The 25,648-nt window shown below is 43.7% G+C and overlaps 1 protein-coding gene across 3 annotated transcripts in view; it reads right to left on the reverse strand.

The window, feature by feature from the left end:
• Positions 1–6,762: 6,762 nt before the first annotated feature.
• The window catches only part of LOC146271627 (guanine nucleotide exchange factor VAV3-like), a 23,786-nt gene continuing 4,900 nt past the window's right edge, over positions 6,763–25,648 (reverse strand). The window contains exons 3-28 of one of the 3 annotated variants that reach the window (XM_084707267.1): positions 24,638–24,696; positions 24,433–24,498; positions 23,979–24,096; positions 23,741–23,833; positions 23,546–23,614; positions 23,354–23,457; positions 23,165–23,264; positions 22,965–23,060; positions 21,619–21,687; positions 20,657–20,743; positions 20,481–20,566; positions 20,196–20,328; positions 19,025–19,134; positions 17,659–17,760; positions 17,355–17,446; positions 17,132–17,154; positions 16,753–16,789; positions 15,218–15,348; positions 13,201–13,266; positions 12,964–12,998; positions 12,652–12,768; positions 11,450–11,537; positions 11,169–11,298; positions 8,614–8,670; positions 7,961–8,109; positions 6,763–7,791 (exon numbers count right to left, since the gene is read on the reverse strand). In XM_084707267.1, the coding sequence (XP_084563393.1) occupies positions 7,750–7,791; positions 7,961–8,109; positions 8,614–8,670; positions 11,169–11,298; positions 11,450–11,537; positions 12,652–12,768; positions 12,964–12,998; positions 13,201–13,266; positions 15,218–15,348; positions 16,753–16,789; positions 17,132–17,154; positions 17,355–17,446; positions 17,659–17,760; positions 19,025–19,134; positions 20,196–20,328; positions 20,481–20,566; positions 20,657–20,743; positions 21,619–21,687; positions 22,965–23,060; positions 23,165–23,264; positions 23,354–23,457; positions 23,546–23,614; positions 23,741–23,833; positions 23,979–24,096; positions 24,433–24,498; positions 24,638–24,696 (2,259 nt within the window). In that variant the 3' untranslated portion in view covers positions 6,763–7,749. Of the gene's footprint in view, positions 7,792–7,960; positions 8,110–8,613; positions 8,681–11,168; positions 11,299–11,449; positions 11,538–12,651; positions 12,769–12,963; positions 12,999–13,200; positions 13,267–15,217; positions 15,349–16,752; positions 16,790–17,131; positions 17,155–17,350; positions 17,447–17,658; positions 17,761–19,024; positions 19,135–20,195; positions 20,329–20,480; positions 20,567–20,656; positions 20,744–21,618; positions 21,688–22,964; positions 23,061–23,164; positions 23,265–23,353; positions 23,458–23,545; positions 23,615–23,740; positions 23,834–23,967; positions 24,097–24,432; positions 24,499–24,637; positions 24,697–25,648 lie in introns of all 3 variants that reach the window. The other 2 variants (XM_084707268.1, XM_084707269.1) reach the window with 2 other exon arrangements.

The raw sequence follows: 25,648 nt of genomic DNA on the forward strand, positions 1-25,648 counted from the left end.
TGGCATTCATGTTTGTCAACAGCTGCACATGTGTTTTCAGACACCCTGAAGTACCTTAATGTGATTTTTTTGTTTTTGGGGGTCAAAGCGTTTGTAGTCATGCTTGAGCTCACCTGTATGGAAAATATGTAACATACTGTACTAACTGTATTTACTTTTGTACAAAAAAAATATTTTCATGAGTGAGAAAATCAAAAGATGTATTACTTTTTTTTAATATTTTCGGCTTCCTGTTTCCAGGGCAACTTTGGAGGTGTGAAATATGAAGTTATCGTTATATGGTTCTCCTGCCTTTGGCGAGGAGGCTTCATGAAAGAATTGTGGACAAAGACCATGTTTACACACACTCTTCAAAGCAGTTCCACCAAAGGACAATCAAGGTTTTCTTGTTGTTAAACAGTGTATAAGACAAGTCATGACAATTAAAATGCATTTCTGGTTTGTATGTTCAGAATAGAGACAAAAAGGAAGAAGAGCCTTTATGTTGATAAATCAAAGTGTCAGTCTGCAGTGCCACACCCTATCAGTGACTACACCTTCTCCCTTGGTCTTCTGTTCCAGCCAATAGATCTCCTCAGACCATTTAGCTCTCAACAGTTTAATATCTAACCAACCTTTTACTGTCTTACCAAGTTGGTAGACGTAACATTGAGGGCCATATTGGAACTGCAGAGATCAACTTTCAGCAACTCTTCTACTGTTCTTTCCCAGGTACTGACTGGGGGAGTACTCTCACGAGGTCTCATGTAGGAACCCATCATTCATGTGTAAATTTGCCAAGAGGGTCGAAAATGAGATTTTGAGAGCCTGACTGCAGCTGGTGACCTTCCAGCGGAGATGAGTGATCAGATGTAATCCATAAACTGATTGTGGGAAGAGGAAGAGTTTGCTGAGGTGCACATCAAGGTCCTGCTGTGGGCATTTCTATGAGGATCTGACAACGGAGATTAGCTTTAATAAGAGGGTCGCTGAATGAAAATGAAGTCCCTCTCTGTGGGTGACATACTGAGCGTCGAGAGGGATTTTATTTGAGCGATTAATTTCCTTCACAGATATATCATGAAATGTGTGAGGAATAGGTGGTTTACTTGAAATGTCACAAGAAGAGGGTTTTCGTTTTCGGAAACGTTGATTGAACCACATCTGGAGGAACAATGTATGATCTAGATATGGCTGCTCAGCCAGGTTGATCTTAGAATACAAAGAAGAATGTAACGACACAGGGGAGAGAATTGATTACATTAACTGAAAGTCTAATGAAGTTTAAATACAAACTCCCACCAGATCTCTGTTCGTTCAAGGGAGAAACAGAGGGGGTAGGTCAGCGGTCCACCATAGGACCTCAGCTCACTTAATGAGGAAATTAAGCAATTCTTTATGGCTAATGACTTACAAAACACTGGCTTTGTGAAGGATTAGACCATTGCCTCCACTAACTGGATACAAAAATAACAATTACGTATGCAAGGAACAAAACCACCATAACAAATACCACAGAGTGTTGTGCTCTCTGACGTCCAGAATGCTCAGAATCGGGCGTAAATCTTTCTAGGAAAATGTCCAAAGTGTGTGAGTGAGGAGCTCAACAACAAGTCTGTGGCAGTGCAGTTGGACCACTTATCAGAGATTAATGGGCTCGCTCAAAGTCAGTTTCCCAAATTGGCAGTTGAGGAAGTGGAGTGGCACATTTGGGGCGGTCTGTGATAACATTAGGAGAATGAGAAGTTTCAGACCGGTAGTGAAGATCCGATGTGTGCGTGTGTGTACTGTTTATGTGCGCCTGTGTGTAGAAGAAAGGGTTTATGATAAGTCCTGGTGCAATAAAACCAACTGTTATGGGATATGTTCCAGGGTTTGCTCCCCAGTATTTGGCCATTTAAAAAAAATGTTTTCATAGTTTATGTCTGTCTTATACACTTAGGTACAGAATATGCCCACAGGGTTAGTGTATGACTGTAAAAGGACAATTATTCTAAGGGGTCGAAGCAGGTGCAAGACTATTGAAATATCTGACCCCAACCACAGCAGCAAAATGAGCAACATCCTGTCTGTCCTGTGCAGTACCTTTCCTGCTTACTAAGAGGATGGGTGTGTGAATGAGGAATGTGCACGCCCTATCTGGAGCCCTTAGTGATGACATTGTTCATACACGTCCTCAAAACGATGATGTACAGGGTAACGTTTCAGGTGTAAAAACAATATCATGGTTTTGGATCACTGTCAGAGTGCGCTTAGGTCAATGTCAACCTACAGAGAACTCCATGACAATGTTGAATAAAAGCCTGTTGGGGTCTGGTGTATTTGCTACGTGGAGCTAACACATTGAGCGGTGTAGGCATTGTCACGCACTGGATGGTCACAGTGTGTATGCAAGCAGGAGGACACGCCTGGGTATTATGTTAGCCAGTTGTGTATACTTCTGTTCCAAGCCACAGCAGTGTATTTTCCTTTCACTTTGAAGGCTCCAGAGAGGGTATTAGGCAGACATTTTTAGACATGAGTAGTCCTTGGGTTTTGCCACTGTCAGCACTGGTGGCAGCTACAGTGACTTACATAACCAAAGACGAAGAGTATTCTGTATCTGTACAGGAATTAACTCAGCAGCTATACTGGGACACTGGGCTTATTAGCAATACAATATCCATATTCAATTCAGTAATGTTGCTGCAAAACACTAGACACAGACTTGCAAAACACAAGATAGAATTGTTCAGGGAGAAAGCAAACTTCTGCTGTCATTCTGCAAAGAAAATAATGCCACGCAACTGACGACTACAGTTAATCTATAATAAGTTACTGTTTATCATACCCTGCTTCACAGTGTCCCCAAATCGGACAATTATTTCAATATGGATCATGTTCAGAGTCAAGCAAGAAGTAGCTGCGTAGTCCAACATCTACAAAGAATGGCTAAGTCACTGGCATCATCTGTCACCATGGCAATGATGAACAGTATTCACAGGTATTGTTTGAGACTACAATGAAACATCAGATTTTCCTTACAGAGCCATTTACACCGCATGGCTAGAACACCAGTTTGTTACCAACTCTAAAATGAATACTTATGTAACTGTTGTTTCATTTTAAGATAACCAAGGACCAAATGCACCCATAGCTAACACCATTGTATTGTATCCTCAGGGTTGAAAGTATTCTATAGGAAAATGTACACTTGGTTTCATGTTTTGAAAAGAAACCTGCAACAGGACTCTGCAATGCTAACAATGCCTTTGTTTGTATACATCTGCCCAAAAAGTGCACACAAGGCGTCCACGGAATACCAAATACTGTTTTGTTTTCCTCCCTCGCTAGAATGGCTAAGATTCCAAAGGAGTGAGTGTGTAATTAAGATGTTCCTCCAGGACAAATCAATAAACACTGGAGCGGGCAGCCATGCCATTACCACTCTTCCCACTTGGAGACCGATAGGTTGATACTGTATATGAGGATTAAGCTGACTGACAGGCAGATAGACAAACTGGAGGATGGGAAGAGAATCAAGTAGAGGGTCTTCTACAAGAATTATAGTCAGAAACACACACACTCACACATTCACTGTTCTTTAAACTCGTCAGTGAGAATTCCTGTTCTCTTAGACTTAATCGATCTGCTTACTCCAGTGATGTAGCCTTTATTGAGTCCCATCCATTAACATTGCAACACATCAGAAATGGCACTTATGGAAGACTGGGACACGCAAGCCATCTGTGGTTTTATGAAGCACCCATTCGCAAGGCACACTGCAAGGACACAGTGTAAACCAAGGGTGACTGGACTGGGAGAACACAGGGGGGTAGAGTTTACAGAGATTCAGGAAATAGTAATCAATAAGGACGGAAACGGTTGGAGCTACAGGGGCTCAGCTTGCATTACCATCCTTTGAAATGAATTCCTGTTTGCCTCCTTCTCTTGTACTTTTAAGATTTCACTGACCAGACAGAATCTGATCAAAAGAATAATTGTATGCTAAAGTATCTGAAGAAAGAAGGTTAAGATTGAACAAAGCCTTGTAGCACATTTACGCCACTTGATGCTTAATTACAATGGTACATTCTATAATCAATGCATCATAACATGATTAAATCCATCCAGTGAAAATACAAAACGAAATGCATGCTACTTTAGCTTGACCCTGTTTGAGTTGGGTCAAGTCATTTTCAAGGCTCCCATAAAATAGAAAATGTGAATAAAAAAAAACGCCTTCCTTCTCAGCATGTTCAGAAACTCATCTTGCCACAATACAGGCTCAAAATCCACTCCGGAACTACAGATGCTAATGTCTTCTCTCTCCAGTTCGGTGTTACGTGCAATCATAGCTCTTTGGCATTTTTTTCAATGTACAATCCAGCACCCGTGGCCTTCAGTGCCACGCCTCAATTGCAAATCAGACCCAGTCGGAATTGGCACCGCCAACCCCCAACACCCTGTATAAGAAATTATTTATGTATCAGACCAACGGCGTCCATAAATAAAAGATGCCTCTCCTCAGTCAGTGCCTTCTGTGCTCCCAGAGCCTGGAATATAACCGTTTATCCTCATTTTAAACATGTGCTAAGGGGAATGGAGGTAGGAGCCTGGTAAGTGTGGAGATCCAAGTCACACAAACAGTGTTATATAGACGAGGAAAAAGCACATGAAAGCAGCACTATATTCCAACCAATTCGAAGCAGTATGTTGATAATGAGGGCACTCTGCTTACAGAGCACAGGCAATAGACAGTTGAGCAAGTGGTAGTCCAACATCACCTTGCACTGTGAAGAATATTCATAATATGAATTTTATGAGGAGAAATCCAAACAGTGGGGTACTAGTGGGATACTAGCTGCCACTGGCAACAGAAAGGCAACATTCTGGCCTAAGAGCTTGTTCTAGACCAACCTCGGTGAGTGGAGATGGGACGAGACTGACTGGTATATTGTAAGTAAGAGGGAAGAAATAGATAGGAGGGAAAAGGAAGCGAAAGACAAAGAAAAGACACGTCTTCAAGAGACGAAAAAAAGTACGAGAAAAGAAAGAGCACTGAGTGAAAGAGCGGAGCTCTCAGAAGCAGATGCCATGAAGCCGTGGCTCCCTGATGGACAGGCAGAGGTAAACACAAACACACTGGCAGGCAGGGATAACTGGCTAGCGAGACTGGCGACGCGTGCCAACACACTTCGCATGACGGATACCGCCACCTCGTTAAACCCAGCCCTGGGACACACAGGCAGATGCTCTGCTTTTACATGATAATGGCACTGCGGAGCTGCCAAGGAGCGGTCACACTCACCCTCATGTGAACAGACACTGACCTCAACGCTGTCATTATTTGATGAAGTCCACCAGCCGTGGTTCTAGTCCGCTGACCTCAGAGCTTGTTGTGCTAGACTTACACAAAGGAACAACCTCTGTTCCCTTTCACCAGACATGTGACTTGTTATGGTGCAAAAGAAAAACATGTAGATGAGTGTACTCATCTACACTCATATTAAATGGGAGTGCCAGCATCATCTACCCCACTGCACAGCACTCACTGGTCTAGTATACTGACGAAGTCAGTACTGATCAGTCATGATCAGTAATTATCATAAGACCTCTGAAAGTAACACCCAAACTGTCACACATTAGGCCATACTGGTAGTCTCTCCTTCACACTCTCTGCTCAGCACATCAAACCAACTTGGTCTTCCAGCTCCCTCTCTCTCTCTGTGCTGTGTGAAGGGAGGCTGCATGGGGGGAGTCTGGGAGAGAGACGAGGCTCTCATTGGATTAACTCATTTAGAATTCTCTGATCTGTGAAAACGTAATTGCTTGATAGCACTGATAGATTCCTCATGGAGACTTAACGTTACAACACCGGGTAAAGGCTCCAGCATTCACACCCCTTTCCCTCTCTCTCCCCTCTCCTGCATCTCATTTCCACTTCTCAATTCTCAACCTTCTCTTTGCCATTCGTTTCATTCATTCTGCTTTTCCCTCGTTCTAATCCGCCTCTCTACCTTTCCTCCATCCTCATCCCACTCTTTCCTCTCCCCCAACCTCCCTCCAGGAGATAGAAGAGGATAAACATACAGATATGGTGAGATTCGGCTATGACAGCAGATGCATGTAAAACTTTGAGACAAAAAGTGTTTTGGAAAGTTTGAACCCTTGCGGGAACCTCTGTAAGCCGTAACCGTTTTTTGATAGCCACTCCAACCCACCCTAAATCCCTATTTAACACCAGTATTAAAGATCCTGGAGGACTGGCTAGAAAATCCAGAGCCGGGGTTACGCGAGATCATGCAGGCAGCTGGAGACAAAGCATGGTTTTTACCAGCTCTTCTTTCACTCACTCTCTCTCGCTCCCTTGCTCTTGTCTCTTTCTCTCTCATAAGCTTTCTCTGCCTTCCTCCCTCTCCCACTGCCTTTATTTCAGTGCTGTCTAAACCCCTGCTGCTGCCTTTCATCTAAGTGTATAGGAGAGGAACAGGCAGATTAGGGAGAAGAAGAGTATTAGGGGAACCATCCTTTCAGCCCCATGTTGCAGGAAGACTTCCACTGTGTGAGGCACCACTCCCCTGTGCTGTGCCAGGTTGGGCCATTAGAGAGATGGGAAGCTATTGGGTCTGTGATAGCATGATGTAGGCGTAGTTTGCATTCAAAGAATACTGATATCCTAAGGCTATTATGAGATCATGAGAATCAAATGCTCACCAAAAAAACGATGTAATAACAATGGAAATAATTTATAGCTAGAGTATAAAACAGTATAAAAAACACAGACAGTATTTCAAATGTCGGTAATATCAACACAGTATATACTGTAGTACATGATCAGGGAGGGAAATACTGACAGTGAAATGATCTAATACATTTACATTACATGATAGCAGTGGTTTACTACAATGGGTTTCTTGTTTTAGAAACATCAGAGAACAACAGTTTTAGAAACATCAGAGAAATGCCTTACTATTTAACATTATTTGACATCTTTGAAAAATAACATCTGGCAGTGCTGTCCAAAAAAAGCTTTGCTAATGACAAGAAATAACAAAACAGCATTGAAATAATACAAGCACACAGATGCCTAAGCTGCCGGTCAGATCCAGAAGCCCCGCCGTTCTGCTACCTGATAACAGATTTCCCGGCCCTGATTGAGGTGATGGCAGGTGTCGTATGTGCGAGGGCACAGCCAGGGGACGTTACCGAACTCTGCTCTGGCTGGGTGACAGAATCCTTCTTGCCTCACGCCCACCCCCTTCTGCAAGACCAGCCAATGGAGTCATCAATAATAAGCCAAGGTGAGCGAGGTGTGCTCGGTAAAGGTCGGTGCCTTTCAGGTGGTAAAAAAAAACGACTGTGCTCAGGGCTTTTTCGTTGGCCTCGGGAAGTCTGGGCTGCCAGAGTAAATTGAAATATTCATATGGCTGTCGGAAGGGTCCATGTCTGGACGAGGGAGACATGAAGGGCCTGAGGGATGTCTGGGAATGACGGGGAGGGTCGAAGTTGAGGGTCTGGGTTTAGACTGCCCTGTAACCAGAGGGCCAGACTGGCAGATACAAGATGATGCCCCTTGAATGCTGTCCTGTACTACTCTCCCTTTTTGTCTGTCAGATATAGAGACTGAGGAGTGAATACATGGATTCTATCATGAGGCCGATGCCTCAAGTCCACATTATTGGTACTGTAAACAAAGAACAGCACCACACACACACACAACGGAGTCAGGTTCTCCCCCATACAGCAGTCCAGCATCCAGCTTGGGTCAGAGAGGCTCCTCCCCCCAGCTCAGTCCTCCTCCTCCACGTAAGTCGAGGGGAACCAGCCCACCTGAGAAAAACCAACAGAGAGAGCAGAACCCCCGGTAGGCAGGTCAACGCACAGCTCTGACAACCGCCAGTAGAGTCTTCGTGAAGCTGACCGTGTATTGACATGAACAATGTATTGCCTGTACAAAACAAAACAAGTTGCCATAGCACGCGACAGATGCGGAGCTGACCCTGCCGTTGACCTCGCCCCGCCACCAGCCATTGGCCATCTTGGTGTAGATGTTGACCACGTCTCCCTCCTGCAGAGAGAGCTCCCGTGTGTCCCTGGAGCTGAAGTCATACCGCACCACAGCCAAACCCACCACCCTAGGAGAGAAGACTGCCACACACACCAGCAGGTTCAACAACAATCAGGGTGAGAAAAAAGATAGACGTACACAGAATACATCTATTCTGTATCTCTGAAATGTGCAAGGCGGAATCACATTATGTACGTAGCCTAGTGTGGCACATAATTCTAGAACTAAAATGCTAATCAGGCAATATGTAGTCCAGAACACACACCCTTAGTTGCAATATGATGTATGCCCACAGACAGAGATGCAAAATAAAGGAGAGATCAATTGAAATTCAGAATACAGACACGCACACGTTTACATTCAATGTTACGAACAGGTATGAGATGCATGGGGGAAGCTATAACAGAGGCAGCCCAGAGGTGTGGGCGTACAGCAGAGAAGCCAAATGAACGCCAGACAGACGAGAGACAGACGAGAGACAGACGAGAGAGAGAGAGAGAGAGAGAGAGAGAGAGAGAGAGAGAGAGAGAGAGAGAGAGAGAGAGAGAGAGAGAGAGAGTAGAGTAGAAAGGAGGTACCTGTACCTGACCAGAAAGGAGAGGAGGAAGGAGGAACAAAGCTGCCGCCGCCAGCAGAAACTTCTGAGAGCAGCTCGCAGAGCAGCAGGGGTTGGACCAGGCAGAGGTGCAGGGAGACACGCGAGAACAGTAAACACAACATCCACAAAGATGGAAAGACAGAGAGGAAGATGGAGAGAGAGAGAGAGAGAGAGAGAGAGAGAGAGAGAGAGAGAGAGAGAGAGAGAGAGAAAGCAAAGTCAAAGAAGAGGTAAAAGTAAAAGCTAGAGGGAGAATAGTTAGCAAGCACAACACTGAGGATGCTAAACAATTCACTAATCCACTGTTATATTACTTCTCTGCCCATGTTTACCCCGACATAGTAAATGATCAACAACATAAAACATAAAAAAGTGACTTTGGGACTTTCACAGTAATTTGATGCAAGTCACACCCTAATGCCAAAGTAACAGCATGAGGTGGGACTCTACACAGCACGTATCCCTGTCAAGGCGGCGGCCCCAATTCCCCATCGTACAGCAGGCAACTTCTGTTCCCATCTGAAAGGCCATCTGAGTAGGCAGACCAGCATGCTGGGTAAACTAGCTTGTGTCAACTCTGCAATATGGTTCCCTGCATCGCCCCCACCCCCACAGGGATCGCCAAACACAGGCCAATATGTCTCCACTCTTGCCTGACCAGCATGCACACTGGCACACACACATACGCTCACACCTTTTGTAATGTTTTATTCCCTCATATCCTTCAAACTCATGAGTCAGACCAAGTGGCAGGTCAGGGACAGGGGTAGGAGAAGATCTTTGGAAACTGGGAATATGTACCTCATTTAAAACTATTTTTTGATTATTGTTTTTCTGGGAGTCTGTTGTTTGAAAGCAATGCCCCTGCAGTGCTAGTAGTTGGCTGTTTCTTCTTCTGTCATTCATTTTGAGAGGCTGGCCATTTTGGCTCTGAGACTTTCATCAATTATAGCCCACACATCTCTACTTTTCAACGGGCGCAGTGCCAGCGGGGAACGCCGCCGTGCTGCAGCCTCGGTACCCACACTGGGCTGGATCTGAGCTGATGAGGGTGGAGGAGGACTTCAGTCAGGGAATATGTCCCAGAATGCACCAAGGGAGCGGTGAGTCTGTCAAGGCTCTGGTGTGAAGGAACCAGAGTGAATGACAGGCTAGCACAAACACTCCTCACAAAGGGGCTTTGAAGCACACTGAGAGCCCAACAGAGCAGGAGGGGAGGAAAGACAAGCCATGTGGCAAAATTACTTCAGGAGACACTAACTTTTACTTTGTAAAGGTTTTTTGTCCACTAAACTTCCTTGTTATTGTAGTTTACATTATGTCTCACCGAAAGTGCTCCAGTCTATTTATCTCGCATATCTTCCACTTCTTCACTTCATAACATTTAGGAACTTTTCCGGTTTGTGAGAACTAGAATTGGATGTGTCCCTGAGCTGTTTCCCGTCAGCAGCTGTCACACCCTCTTCTCTGCAGTCATTCTGAGTGAAATGTCATGTCCTGTCAGGAAAATTGTGAATCCATCCCAGAGCAGAGCAGTGTGGCCTGGGAGTGCAAGCCCCGTTTGCAGCAGCTTGCCTGGGCTTGCCTGGGGCATGCCAGGCCCTGAGCAGGGATGGCTCTGCTAAGCCTACCGGGCGAGCCATGCTGCTCATACTGCTGCTGGTGCTATTACTGCTGTTACTGCCTCAGTTAGGAGATACAGCTTTGCATCTTTGATGGCTGCCTGGTGGTGGTTGTGCTAGCTCAACTGGAGCACAGCAATGCATTTATTCATATGACTCCACACTGACTGCAGCTCAGTCTGGAATCGAGGACGTCGTTGGGCTTCTCAGAGATGTTGGACGTGGGGAGAGAAGCGAGGCAGGGTGAAAGGTATTGACTAAACACCACTGGCTTCTCTGAGCCGCCCTGGTCTCTGGTGGAGTGGAAGGGGCACATAGGTCCCTGGAATAATACCATTTCCATTTCTTACATATTATGTAAGAATATATATATGGTTTGCATAGAGGAATTTCTAAGTAGACTCAATAGAGCATGCCCTGTATGAGTATAACTCTCCTGAGAGCAGTAAATAACCAAAGGGAGTCGCTACAGTGTGTACTGTGTGCTTGAACTTTGCTGCGCCTACATGCGTGCTTACATCTGTCAGTTTAGTATTCTTAGAAAACAAAGGGAACAACTCAGCAGAAGTATTTTTGCTCTCGACACAGACACCGTGGTGTGATGGCATTGGGAAAACCACGCTACCTCATTGTGCTTTGCTATATATTCCCGCCATGTCTGCCTGCCCTACACTGTGAATAGGGAAGAACGCACTTTTCACTTTGTGAAACAAAGACAACAGAGTCTGCGTTGTCTAATAGGTATGACTTTTCTAGGTATGACTGCCCATTTCTTGGGACTTGGTGGTTTCATTCACTAACTGAAACCCATGCAAATGCCCTGCCAACATGAGCTTAAGACACATTAGGTGAAATGACTGGCTTTTCCCTAGACGTACAGCTATATTCCTGTGGTACTAAGCATGTGATTCATACTCACCAGTGGTAGAGTTGACCAGGCCTGTAGGCAGGTTGCCGTTGCCTGGCTCCCTGTAGGGCACCTGCAAGGTGGTATCCAGACTTCTAAAGCCCTCCCTCAAAGAGTGCAGCTGGTAGTGCTCCACCAAGTCCTGGGTCAACATAACCCACAGTTTGAAACAGGGACGACAATACAGTTGCTATTAAGAATGTCATGGCCACATCCTGTGTGCTCTAAAACCTGTTTTAGAAAAACAAGAAGTATTTGGACAAGAAGTATTTGGATTTATTGAACACACTTACTAGTACAGTCTTGAACAGCCTATTCTCTGCTATGTAAAAGCACCCATCCTTGGTCAGAATCTTAATGTGCCTCACTTCATTATTGAACCTGTGAAGGAAGAATATGACATAAATGTAAAAACAAGGCCCACTGGTCACGGCCAGAGTAGGTAGAGTACATCAGAGCGCTGTACAGTAGACAGAACACAGATCCATAATGCATTTCTCGATGAGCAAGTCACATGGGTTGGAGGTCTCATGACCAAACCCCAAATGTGCTGTATTATAGATGAATAAAATATTGTTATCAGTTTTTTTCGTTTTTTTTGGTCACGTAGTCAAGGCGGCAGGCGTGTGTTGTTAAGGCGACCGCCTTAACTGCAAAGTACTGCGGGAAACCCTGGTTATGTTGCAAATCCAGTAATACATAATGTATACTCTGTATACATTGACTAATAAATTATTGATTTATGTTGAGTTATGCCATGTGTTATAACTCAACACACTGAGATTAATGGTCACTGCTTGTTGATGGCAGAGCTATGTCCTATTTCTCTGGCAAACAGAATGGCATTTAACTTGCACAAAAACACAATGTGCATATGCAGACATGTGTGTGTCCTCAAATAACTCACAAACTAAGGGACTCCGTGTGTCGACTGTGTTAGTTAGACTCCATTATCTCAGACAAACCTCTAGATAACAATCTTGAGCAGTCAGAGAGGCAATTAGGACTGGAACATTTAAAAACTTCAACACATCAAAGGAGAAATCCTTATTCAAGAGGGATTTATTCAGACCTCATTCAGACAGGCAGACTTGTCAGGGGTTTAATGACTTAATATGGGTGTTGAACATGGATAACACACAGACCACACTGGGCCCAACACCATATCATGATGTAGCTCACGATGTAGCTCACGTGATAATGGCTAGTGCTAGTGTCCTTTGTTTAGCTTGTAGAACATACCACCATTACATTACACACACATTCTATTTCTCTAATGACCACGTTGTTTTTTAATTCCTTACTTTGAACACTGTATCATTATGTTAACAGTCAATCAGTGATTTTCTTTTGACATATTTTCTTGGCAGAATGGTGTCACACTGTCTGGACACTAGCAAGATTTAGACTACATTGCTATAGAACATAGAAGACACCTAGACTAGTTAAAGGTACAATGTTCAGAATGCTTGGGGACAACAGCTATAGCACTTACTTGATACTGATGGCATACTCTGTGAACTCTCTGCTTCTGTGTCTCACCAGGTAGGTGCTGTTTCCTCTCTCGATAAGTTCCACCTCGGCCTGGTGTCTCTCCATTGGCCCTGCAAACCTGACACACACACGCACGCTGCGGAGCTCAGAGCCTTTGACTACAGATCAAGAGGTTGCAGATCAACTGGTTGCAGATCAACTGGTTAAGCATACAGCAAAAAGGCAAACCTAACAGCTGGATCAAATCGCTCCGTTTACGCAAAACAATGCACTTGATGTGAACCCATCTCACCTAATATGTCTGTTCACTTACCAGTGCTGAGCAGAGTAATCAACTGGTTTTGGAACCTGGGACAGAAAAAAATTCAAGTCTATACAGCGGTCAATATATATATATATGTGCTGGAGGTTATATACAAACAATGTGGGATATTGAACCCCTATTTACAGGTTCAGGGCTGCCCTAGACACCCCCATTTTGAGGGAAGAAATAAAGACATCAACAGATGACAATAGCCAACACATAAGGGTGTGTAGAGTGTTCACTTACACATGGGCAAGGCCTGACGACATCACTGGGAAAGAAGCCAATCTCTTTCGTTGAAAGAATTTTGCCCTGCAACGGCAATTGGCTGTTAATCGCATTATTTTCGTCTGGGAGTAACTTCCATCCCTCTCCCCCCCCCCCCCCCCCTTCCCCCATCGCTTCAATAAATCCTCGACAATTAGCTCACAACAAGCAGCGCTTCTAATTTACAGCCAAAGTTAATTATGGTTCAAACTCTGCCTGCAGTTAGATTTTACTGCATCAAAACAAGAGGCTCGTTTAACACAAAATAATGAATCATATTCTAGTCTTTGAATACCTAAACAGCATAAGTCCTGACTTTCATTGAAAACAGGCTACTGGGCTTTTATCTAAACTGCCACAAGCAAACTATGGTTTATGAAAATCATTTAGTCCTTTGCCAAACAAAGCATTAGGAAGCCAGTCTTCAGCAAAGCAATCAAGATATGACATGAGTTTCTTTTATATATGTGAATAATATGCTGTATGTTAATGCATTAATACCATATGGTTGATCTTTTAATAATACAGCAGCTGCTGGTGTACCACAAACTTATATCAACATTACACTCAGCATAAGTGAATATAGGTATACATAACAGAGCATTCCTAGCTCAGACTTAAAGGTCCATTTGAAGTCTATGAGGAAGTCAGAGTACAGGGTATGTACTGTTGTTCCCTCAGCCTCCTGGTTGAGTCGGCTTTCTTCCTCACCTCTCCCTTTTATTACAGTATCAAATGCATTTCTGGTCCATGCAAACCCTTTCCAGTAAGTAGATTGGAAAGCCAATCCCAACCCATCTCTGTGATTCATTCAGCGTAATAACATTTCATCAGAGCTTTTGGAGAGCCCTTGCTATTTGTTACGCTTCCAATAGGAGCATGATCAAGATTAAACTTATTACCCTGTTGGAGTAAACAGACAGCAGCCAAAGGATCAAATGAAATTACAGTGATTGATTGTATTGTTCTGCCACAAGGATGGAGATAATTGCCGTCTAAGTAACAGGGGATATGTATTCTCAAAGTTTTATAATTCCATCCTTTGCCACCCGAGAGACTGGGAAGATAAAGTAGCCTTATTACACCCTCGTTATGCATGGGATAAAATAAACACACAAATGTGCATCACTCAGAGGCCCAGATTACACCCCACCCAAGACGTAGGTAACCATGGCAGCACGTACACGCGATCAGACAGCCCGGGCTATCGTAGTCTTTTAACTCCACTCAACGGCTCAGCATTAGGGATCAGCATGGGTCTCCAGGCGCTCATTCCTCTTGCCAGTTTGTGCGCTATCAAACAGAGATCAGTAAGCCAAGAGCATGGGAAATCAGGCTAAGTGCCTATTCCCAGCCGAGCTGTTGGCACAACCTGCCGTCTGATTGGAGCAGCACCAGGAAGGACGACCAGCTTTTTAGTGTTGCCGTAAAAACGAGACAGGAGGCAGCCAAGGAGGCTCCACGTGGACCCCCGAGAGGAAGCAGGCTCCTCTCGACATGCGCGCATGCTAAGACCACACGATGGTCACTAACATGGCAGTTTAGTATGTGACACTACACTCAGCCTTAATAAACTTACCCGGGAATGTAATGTCTGAAGTTGATTGGCTCTCTGTAGCACTTTATGGATCAATTAAGGATGTGATTGGTTAAATCATCGAGCCATGCAGAGCTAATCATGTTCAAAAGGGATGGAAATGACTCAATAACGTATCCACTGTAGAGTGGAAGGAAAGTAAACCACACAGCCACAAACGGACATCCATGTGTGTAGTAATAATTCCTTCTCTTGATTGTATAATATTGCAGATTTCTAAGTGAGGATTTCTACATGCATAGATCCAAGGGAAGCCATTCAGTGTCAAAAGTACGGTCAGCTAAGAGGCCATTAATAAGGTGTTATTCTGCCCGGCAACTCCCTTGACAGACATACAATGAAGACTAGATTTGAAGATTAAGTGGGAGCCGTGGTTGGGAACAGAGGTGTCATACACACCTGCCACCAGGAGCTGTGGAGGTCGGCACAGATCAGCTCTATGATGTCTCCCGCATGGACACTCAACAGGGGTTTGTTCGGGGGCGGGGGGATGCCCCTGTAGTCTCTGATCACCAACATCCTGGGTAAACCTGAGAGAGAGATAGAGAGAGAGAAAGAGAAATAGATAAAGAGAGAGCGATAAAGAGAGAGAGAGAGATGAAGAGATTTAGTCAGAAAGAGATGAAATCAGAGTGAGACAGTACGAGACCAAGAACCCACAGAGACCGATAATGAAAAGAAATAATGAAACAGGAAGGAGCCAGGAAAGCGATGTCTCATATATCTGATGAATACTGTATATTTGCTATACTGTAGAATTAACACCCTATTGACATATCTATCTATTGACATAACAGAGTACACTTCAAGTTACGAATGTTCATGGAACTGGGAACTAAAGGACCTAAAGCAATATGCAACTTTAAGTTATAGATTGATATACTTCTTTACAGAGAAACAACGAATAAAGGATTGGACAAGGATCCTATTCTGGATATGTGAGACCATCTGTGTAGTAGACGACTGGTATGTAGAGCAGCTAACAGGAGTGGAAAACACCAGCTGCAGTGCAAATCCTTTGTATGTACAGCATGGCAGTTTTGAACACAACCACTAGCATCAGGCTAAGGACTAGACTAAAGATCCCTGCCAGAGAAGTAGACAGGTCCTCTTATTCTTCACTCGCAGCCAGCTTGCACAGCCAACCCTTCCCCATTTACCTTCCAGCCCCAGTCACAGTCTCAACCACCACTGCCAGAGGAAATGATCAGGGCTGACACTGAACTCAGATTACAGAAATAACATGCAGCCGTGAGCCATATACTTCTCGATAAAGACAATAAGGCACGCCATCCTTTCTCATAAAGATCTTATGGAAATTAATTTCCCACAAAATGACACTGGCTTAAGTGGTATGGTCAGGACCCGGGCCTGTGGCGGGCTGCAAGTTTTCCACAGCTCTACTCCTGCTGAGGCTGTCCTTTAATGAATCCACCCACTTCTATTCATCTCCACATTGCTGTTTTACAAAGTGGTGGAGGTGGTGAGAATGGCCTTTTTTAATGTTCATTATATTTCCAAGTCACTTTGAAAAGTTACTCTAAGTAATCATATTACACTGTTAATGCCACAGAAATGCAGTGGGTGTTTGGCTTTTGGTTGTGTGCCTGTATTGGCTGTAAAATGTCAACTTCCTTAACAGTGTCGTTGGCGATATCTATTTTTAAATCTCATTTCCTTAGTTAATAAACGTATTTATGTATACCTATACTTTTGTTTATTTGCACCCCTCACCCATATCAGAAAGTCTTAGTGGAACATCATCTCATATAAGGGAGCCTTTGTGTTTCTCAACATTCCCCCTCATCATAGTTCTGGACCTTTCAACCCTCACTTGACATTCATTGAATTTTGAAGAGACATCCATGCTAGCATTGAGAGCAACCCTCATAGAGGCTTTTAAAACACAGTCCAGAAGGTTAAGCCACACTGACCTGGGTCTGCTTGTTGTCGAGTCATTATTGTACCTCTCTAAGAATGCATTACATATATAAGAGAGAGAGAGAGGAGGGTCAAAAAATAAGTACAGGAGCAGGACAATATCAGTACAATTTATGACACAATATTAAGGTGGTATGAACATGATTCTAAGTATGACTGTATAATTACATGTATGTGACTGTCATGACTACAGGTATTCTTATTCATGTCAAGCTACTCTGCATCTCATTATGTGAGCATACATGAATACCTTCACATTAATTATTCTGTACATACTATGTTCATGTTATAGCATTTGTGGACGTTGAAGGGCATGACAGTAGTTCTTTAACCCTTTGCGTGACAACTAGCAAGCCAGCTGGTCTTACGTACCTGCAGCCTGAGGGTGGAACAATCTGTTGTCAGGTGAGAGAGTGGAATGGAGAGAAAAATGGATGATGCAGGTAAAAGATGATACAACGTCAGTCTATGGTAGTGGACACATTGACATTTTATTTGCGCAGACATTAGCTCTCAAACTTGTGCTCTGGCAAAAGAGCCTGCCCTCTATCCTCTAATGAAACAGAGAACAAAGAAGTGAAGTCAGATCACTTACCTGATCTTCCACATACTCCAAGTCTACCCAGGCACTCCTTGTGAGCACCAAGCCCACACTTGGGACAGAGATACCCCTGGTTAAAGATACCCCTGGAGGAGAACGAGGAGAGGAACAGGTATAGAAATTCCTTCGTACGCATTGAATTTGAGAATTGGAACGAGAGGGCAGTCTTTGAAAGACAAAATCCACAAGACAGCATTATGTCAATCATAATCGAAAAGTTTTTTGAGTTCCATAGTTTACTTGGTGGACCTCTAGCCTTCATGAAGGTGCGTAGTTTAATGTCTAAAGGTCATCTCACCTCAGCAGCAGATGACAGGAGCTGCATGAAGTGATCTTCTCAAAGGTATGCATCCGGAACTGGTGTGAGTTGTTGTTGGCATCCTCCGGTCGAATGTTTGACCTGTTCAGAGAGAGATGGAGAGAGCAGTCAGAAGGGGAAGTGTGTGTGTGTGTGTGTGTGTGTGGACAGAAAGAGAGGCATGTTCGTAATGTATCTGAGAGAGTTGAGTGAGTGGTGAGATGTATTGCATGTGTTTACATTTGAGACGGAGATCACAAAAAGCTATATATGTGGCAGGTCCTTTGAAAGAAACACCTCTTTGAAGTTGGAGTAAAAAGAACCGCCACAATACAGTCTTTGTAACTTCTGCTGAATGCTTCTGTGATTGAGTCTTACATCAAGAACCCATATTCACTTTGAAGGTACAATTTGTTTTCTGCAGCTCTTGCAGGGCTATTTTATTCAACATTTACACACACACACGCACTCACACACACAAACACACACACAAAGGTCTCAGTCAAGTAGGACGCCATGAGAACTGAGAGGCAAAATTAGGAGCACTCAGCTGGTCCTCCCTCAGTGTATAACATCTATCTCCATTTCTTCCTGTAATCTGAAAAATACTGCAGCTTGGCTCTTCAATTCTTCTCAAAAGAAACTCTTAAAAAAAAAAAAATTCTCCAGTGCACTTCAAGCCCATTAGTTCAACCGCTGAGAGAATACTTCACCCTATTGTCTAGACAGATACGCCACTCTTCCTAAATTATACTATTGTGACCGATAACAGACGCAAACAAGACAACAAGTAGTTTAATGTGATGAAATATTTTGGTCCTTCACTGACAACACTCAAACAAGATGTCATGCCAATAATCCTTTTTCTGTATGTTAACAGAAACACTCTCGCAGCACACTTCCACACCACCTTTGACAGTGGCCTATAACAATTCCCACGAAAGTTACCCCCACACAGCTGATAGGCAGTGTATCTCCATGGCAAACAATCCAAACCACTTTTAGTGTGTGTACAGTATGTGTGTGTTTGTGTTTGTGAGCGTGTGTGTGTGTGAGTGTGGGGGGAGTGTGTGTGGGTGTGGAGGTGGGGGGCATGGGAGGGGGGTATGGGTCCATGTTTGATAAGAGTTAAGACCTGAACAAACAGTGGGAATGATGAAAGAGTCAACACATCTATCGGCCATGGAAAAACAAACACACACACGCATGTCTTTCTCAAACACAGTGTGTCAAACTGTTTGCATGTTACCCATTCCACAAACGGTGTGAATCACTATAGATATCGACAGATGTTTCTGCCAACTGATAAGTCCACTGCTCCAACGACACCCAAGCTCCACCCACCCCCACACCCACCCATACTGACATTGCCATTTCAAACTGGTCCAACCATTTCTTCTTGAGATCCTTGGTCTTGAAAAAGAGCTCAAAGCCGCTCTGCCCCTGCTGGTGGGTCAGGTAGAACCCATAGCACCACTGTGGAGAGCCATAGGAAGGGGAGAGAATTAATACATGTTCATACAGCCCTGAATACATAGTAATCACAATATGAAAGTAATACTATGTTACTGTGATGACAAACAGCATTTCTATACAGGACAGTCTGATGAGCTGATTCTGCACGTTGTAAATCTATGTTGAGAGTTTCTAGAAATCCGCCCTCCCTGGGGCTCAGAATCATCTGTGACGCTGGGCAGTCTGGGGGAGGGGGAGCAGTGCACACTCACTCTGAAGTCTCATTTATTACAAAATGATCTATAGCCATGAGCAGCCTTGGAAGACACATTCATCACCTGATATTAGCATCCCCCTTAGCATCTTGTGGTTGTGTGTGAGTGTGGTTGTGTGCGTGTGTGTGCGTGTGTGTGTGTGTGTGTGTGTCTGTATAAATGTAGGTGTGTACGTGTTAGGAGCATGGTCCACTGAGGTTTTTAAGTGGAGAGGTGGAGAGGTAGACTGTGAGGAGCTGGGAGGAGGGATGAGGAGCAAGGACAGAGTCCCTCTCCCTTACACTGAACTATCAAATGAGTAGCCATCATCAACACAAGAATTGTATTAAGAAAAATATGATGGAGGCCACTTCCAAGACTCTACAATAATCTCTCCCCCTCACACATCATGCCATGTTCATACAGCCAAACGAGTGGCAGATCAAGTCCCACAGAGTAATCACCTCCTGGCAAGCTGTCACTCTCCCATTAGCTAACAGCAGCAGGGGTAAAACACACCATCTGTGGACGTCCACCTCAATAGTGACTGAGATAGTGTGTGTGTGTGTGCATGTGCACAACATACTGTTCATATTTGTACACAACATTTTGTGTTGTGTGAGTGCCTCGACACTAATCAAACTCATATTTTCCTCAAGAATGACAAACAACCTTTCCCTGGCACTGCAAGAGAAAATAGAGTTGCGCTCACTGGAGTTTGTATTCCATCATAGCAAACCCACTCACAGAGGAAGAAAATATGTATTATTCAGCCATGTCTGTTGATATTGATGGTGACTGACAAGGTTTTATTTCCAACCCACTGACCTTCTTGCTATCTCGGTCTGTGGTGGGGTTGTTGGTGATCTTGAAGTAGTTGAGGTCGATCACATCCTTCATCTCGTAGAAATCACCTCTCCTCTTGCAGACTATGACTGCCACGTCAAACAAGAAAATGTGCCTGTTGCCCCAAAATCCCACAATTCCAGCATTAGTAAAAACAGACCTATGTTGCCTGCAGGACCTGCACACAGGCATGAAGCAGGCACACCCTCTCAGGGTCTTTTCAGACTGAGAAAAAAGAGGTTTATCTTTGTCCTGGCTGCATCTCACCTGTCTTGTTTCCGCTTGTCGAAGTGGGGCACTATGCGCACCTCACCATCTCCTTTTGGCCGACCGAAGCTCACCAAAGGCTGGTTCTGCAGGGACACGTTTGGGAGGGAAAAGTAAGTCAGGTTTCTGGTTTGGGGATTAAGGTGCAGATGATGAGGATGATGATTTGACCTCACCAGGTTTTCAATGGACTTCTGGTACTGGTCAATCTCCCTCAGTGTCTCATTGTCTCTTTTCACCTCATTGACATACTGAGCCAAGTCCTGAGTGACACACACAAGAGGAAAATCAAATCAAGACATGGTTTACTTACAGAACCTCTTCATTACGTTCTTTGAGGCAACAATGGCAACTGTACAGTGAGATTAACAAAACAAGTTTGCAGGATTTATACATTATCCTTTATATATATAATTTGTGTAAAGCTTGCTTTGATACACTTTGGTATAAGATTTGTGTTGAACTATACTTTAAACTATAATTTGTGTATAACTGGTTTTAAAACACTGTTGTTACACTGTAATTCCCCCTAAGGCATGAACAAAGTTCCTATCTATCTCTATCTAACAACTAGCAGGTGCAAAGACATGTAACACTTCATTATGCCGCTTAGCCCCTCTGTGCTTCCCTAACCTGAGTTAGAAAAATCACTTGAACAAAGGTATTTCCAGAGTTTCCTCAAGGGGATTTGTGTTCCGGCAACTAGGTCTTCAACTATCCATCCCTAAATGTACCCTCCCCCCCATAGTCAGCTACTCTAATCACCATGGCAACCAAGAGAAGAGAATCCACATGTGGCACATAGTTATGTTACGTCACACATTAGCGATACAGGTACAAAAGGGTCAAAATGTTTGGTGTGACGGAGGGGTGCAAGGAGGTTTTACCAAAACAAGGTCAATGTTTGACAATGCCCAACCTCCCCCATACCAAGTTTGACTTGTTTAATAGCTAACTAGTATGCGTGTTACTACATGGCAATTCCTATATATAACTACAAAGTTGCTACAATATGTATTGCGGTGTATTAAAATTATTGTTAATGTCAACCCAATGTAAAATGTTGCAAAAAGAAATCTACAAAAGGGATTCACTTTCAACACACTGACTCAAAATGTTTCTGAAGTGTTGCTCTTACTTTCATGGCGTCGAGGGCCACCTTCAAGTTGTTCTTGTCTGTTGTATCATGAGTGTGTTTGACTAGCTCCTAATAGGTGGAGACAAACGGACAAGAAGTTCAATATGGGTTTCTCAAGATTCAAAGACAGTTTACCAGAGTGAGGGGAACAAACAGCTTCACCAAGTGGCACTCATTAAACAAACAACAGCACAACATCAAGACTTGATGGGAATAAACCGACACCAAGATAGAACCATCATCAGGGGTTCCTGTCTACATGAATAAACCCCTCTTCATTAATCACTGTGTCGAGGAAAACTATACGATACAACAGCAGACTTTGTTATCGCTTATTCCGCTAACATTCTTAACATGCAGCTGACACACTCAACACATTGGGAGCTGGCTTTTGGTGAGCACAGACTGGAATGGGCTAGGCTCCTCTGAGATGGCGTTCTGTTTTTGCTCTTTCAAAACAAGCTTATGAAGAAACAAACACAAACACCAAAACAACTCAAGGCAATACTCAGGGCAATTACACAGCTCAACCTACACTGTGATCAAAATCAAGTGTGTCTGTGTGCATGAGAGCACCAGGAGCAGAGCCAGAATTGTATTTATGGGGGGGTCCCATCTTAAAAGGAGGGGGCTAGATTTTAAAATAAACAAATAAACAATTCCATAATTTTGTATTGTAAGTAGTCAGAAATCTGGGAGGGCTGGACATGTAAATGAGGATGCCTAGACCCCCCTTGGCCCCGTTGTGGCTACACTACTGACGTGTGCATGTGTGTGTGTATCTGTGGTGTGCGTTCGCGTATCTCGCATGTGGGCCGACATATCTGTGCATGATTTGGAATCTGTGGATGAAACCCACCCCTCCCTACCTCCCATTGCCCCTCGACCCCCCTCCCTTCCCAGGACTATCCATGGGATGGCGATGAGGCCTCCAGGGGTCCATCCCTCTTTATTAACATACAGCTCTTGACCCCCCCCCCCCCCCCTCATTGTCTCCTTCCTGCCTGGGCTGTAGCTTCTCATTCACGTAATTCAGAGGTAGAACATGCCAGGATTGTTACAGACTAACTGAAATATGAATAAATACAGTGTGGCTGGGATGAGTGGCAGGTTCTGGCTGGGATCTAGTCCTGTGCGCTCCCCAGGAGTTGAACTCCAGCGGGACGAGTGAAGGAGCAAAGACATGGATGATGTCGCCCCCAAGTGGTCGTTCAGAAAACCTGACACAACCTGACACCATCTGACAGAAATTGGACGAATCAATCAAATGTACTTAATTGAGCCTAACACTAATCACCGCAAAAAGGAGTGTGTGAGAGTGCATGTCAGTGGATGGTTAACTTTACCTGCAGGAGGAGGTGGTACTTGAGGACTCTTTGCATTGGGACAACCAAGAGATCCCTCAGTGTGAACTTCCCATTGTTGGCCCTTTTAGAGCATTCCTGTGACAAACGGCATTAGTCATGTCCATTTTACTGGTTGCTAGTACAACACATTGGGCAAAAGAAGTCACCAGAAAACACACCTCAGAAGTTTAGAGTCTCACCTCAAGTTTCAGTCGAACATCCTCTTTCTCCTTACAGATAGTATCCAACAGAGCAATGGCTATCTCTACTCTGCTACAATATATTCCATAGATGAGCAACCTATACAAAACATTGTGAAGAAACTCTATTAGAGCAAACAATGAATTGAGGAGAAAAAGAGAATTAATCGAGAACTGACATAATTCTACCTGTCCTTGTAGGTGATGAAAATCTGGTAAAGGTTTAAGGCATTCTTATTGAGGATGGATTCCTGTAATTCCACCATTAAGCTCTTATGGACTTTTACCAGGTCCTGTATTATAGAAGGAGAAAAGGCTCAAAACTCATACATACTTCCGATTAAAGTCATGTCGACAGGTGAATGAACCAGATTTACTTACCGAAATGTTGACAAAAACCTGATCCATTTCCGCAGCTGACAAAAACATCTTGAGGGGATTCAGGAAGTACTGTGGAAATCATTTAAAGACCGTTGAAACATCCTCCTTCAACATCATCTCAGAATTAGCCCAAGCATTGCACTACAGTGCACAACAGACTATGAAAGTTTGTAAAGCTCAACATGTCCTCCATGCCTTCTCTATGGACTCCAGTGTCTCTGTGTATTTCTCTTCTGTCTGTTTGATCTCAGCCAGGCAGCAGCTTCGGACATCAACCTCAGCTTGCCTCTGTAGAAACAGACATTAATCCAAATGTTTACAAACAACTCCCAGGATACATTTATAATGTGTTTTTCACCGACACATACTGTAGACAACTGTACGTGTATGTTTGTGGTTTGAGTGTATGCGTGCACGCGCGCCATTGAGTCACCGGCGGAGGAAACAGCTCTGTCCTCATCAGATCCTCGTAGATCTCTCCTCCTTCATCATCCTCATCCAGTCTATACACGGCTGCATACAAGTCCTCCTCATCCTCGGGGACACTCTCACTGTGGCACAAACACCCACAAAGAGGGAACATAAGTGTACAGTTCGGAAGTGTTAATCATTTCCTAGGAAAACAGCTTTGCATAGAATGATCTCTCGTCGCTCTCCTGAGGATGAAAGTTCTGATGGCATCAGTGGTGCAGCATCAGGTGGGAGGGAGAAAAAGTGAAATTACTCATCTATTTCCCCTGACAGTTAATGAGAAATGGAGCCAAGCTTTTACCGAAACACGTGGGAGTGTAAACCCAAGAGAGATGAAATACAGTACTGAACTGTGCATGTACAAATATTGATGAATAGGACCATATTAGGGAAAGATCATCAGCTTTTCTACATACTCAATCAGGTCCTCCAGGTGGTTGTATATGTCCACGTCTTTGAAGCTTTCCTCCGCAGGGAACGGCCTATTGAAAGAACAGAAATAAGAATGCAACATCCTTTCATATATTTTGCTTCAGGATTTTATGAAATGCTGTGTTTGCAAAGTTACAAACCTTGTTTTCATCTTGTTTTAGAACAAGACAACAAGTTAATACGACTTACTTGAATCCTCCCTGTTGTGCAATGATTGAGTAAGAGAGCTTGGAGAGAGTGTCCATGACCTGGGGAAATCAGGTATTGAGACTGTTTTACAGCATCCATGTTTATATAGACATACACACAGTATATGCTATATCTGTGTAGCCTACAGTGTACAAAAATATAATTTTGAATATTTGTCTTTTCTATTATTTTAACTTATCTGACGTCCACAAGAAGAATGCGCTAATCTGACAAGATTTATTTCTGGTTCACTAAACAACTAAGGGGCAAATTCACTCTGTAGAGGTGGTTAAGCACAACATAAAACACACAAAATCACACACACACACACACACACCAGTTTTTGCCCTTATTTAGTATCTACCTTTCACATCCCAGCGCATGTGAGTGGAGGCCTTACTGCAGCCCCTCTTTGAGCATCTGAACAGGAAGTGGTCATGTTCCTATCCCAGGTTCAACTCACAGCTCAGGAAGTATGAGCCTTATTCCGGCTGCGCTCTTTTCAACATCTTGTACACGTCAGGCATAAAGGAGCTGTAGTTGCTATTTATACTTAAGCTAACTATTTGTCATATACCATAACTGAATATCTAAACGAATCCTTTTGAGAATATCATACATTGGTGTAAAAACATCAATGTGGAACTGAGACCATGCACTGCTCTTGAACATGTACAATTAAATACACCAAAATAACAGCTCAACATCTTAAAACGTAATCTATTATGATATGTTATTTTGTGTTGGTCTTCTGTGCCTAAAAGAATCCGCAAGCCTCAAGTAAATCAGAATCTTTGTCAAATTGGAATAGTGATTCTTGTTGAATCGTGGGTGGAAACTAGGTTAATTACTGTCCAGGATTAGGGATTATATATGAAAGCATATGAGGCATCTACCAGGCTGCACTTCCAATCACACCGTCTCATTCTGTAGAGGTTATGTTTATGAGAGGAAACACAAACTTATTTTCAGAATAGCCTAGAATATGTGGACGTGTCAAAGGTATATGGC

Source organism: Hypomesus nipponensis, chromosome 10 (assembly GCF_054491055.1).
Source record: "Hypomesus nipponensis isolate SF chromosome 10, ASM5449105v1, whole genome shotgun sequence".
Taxonomy (NCBI): Eukaryota; Metazoa; Chordata; class Actinopteri; order Osmeriformes; family Osmeridae; genus Hypomesus; species Hypomesus nipponensis.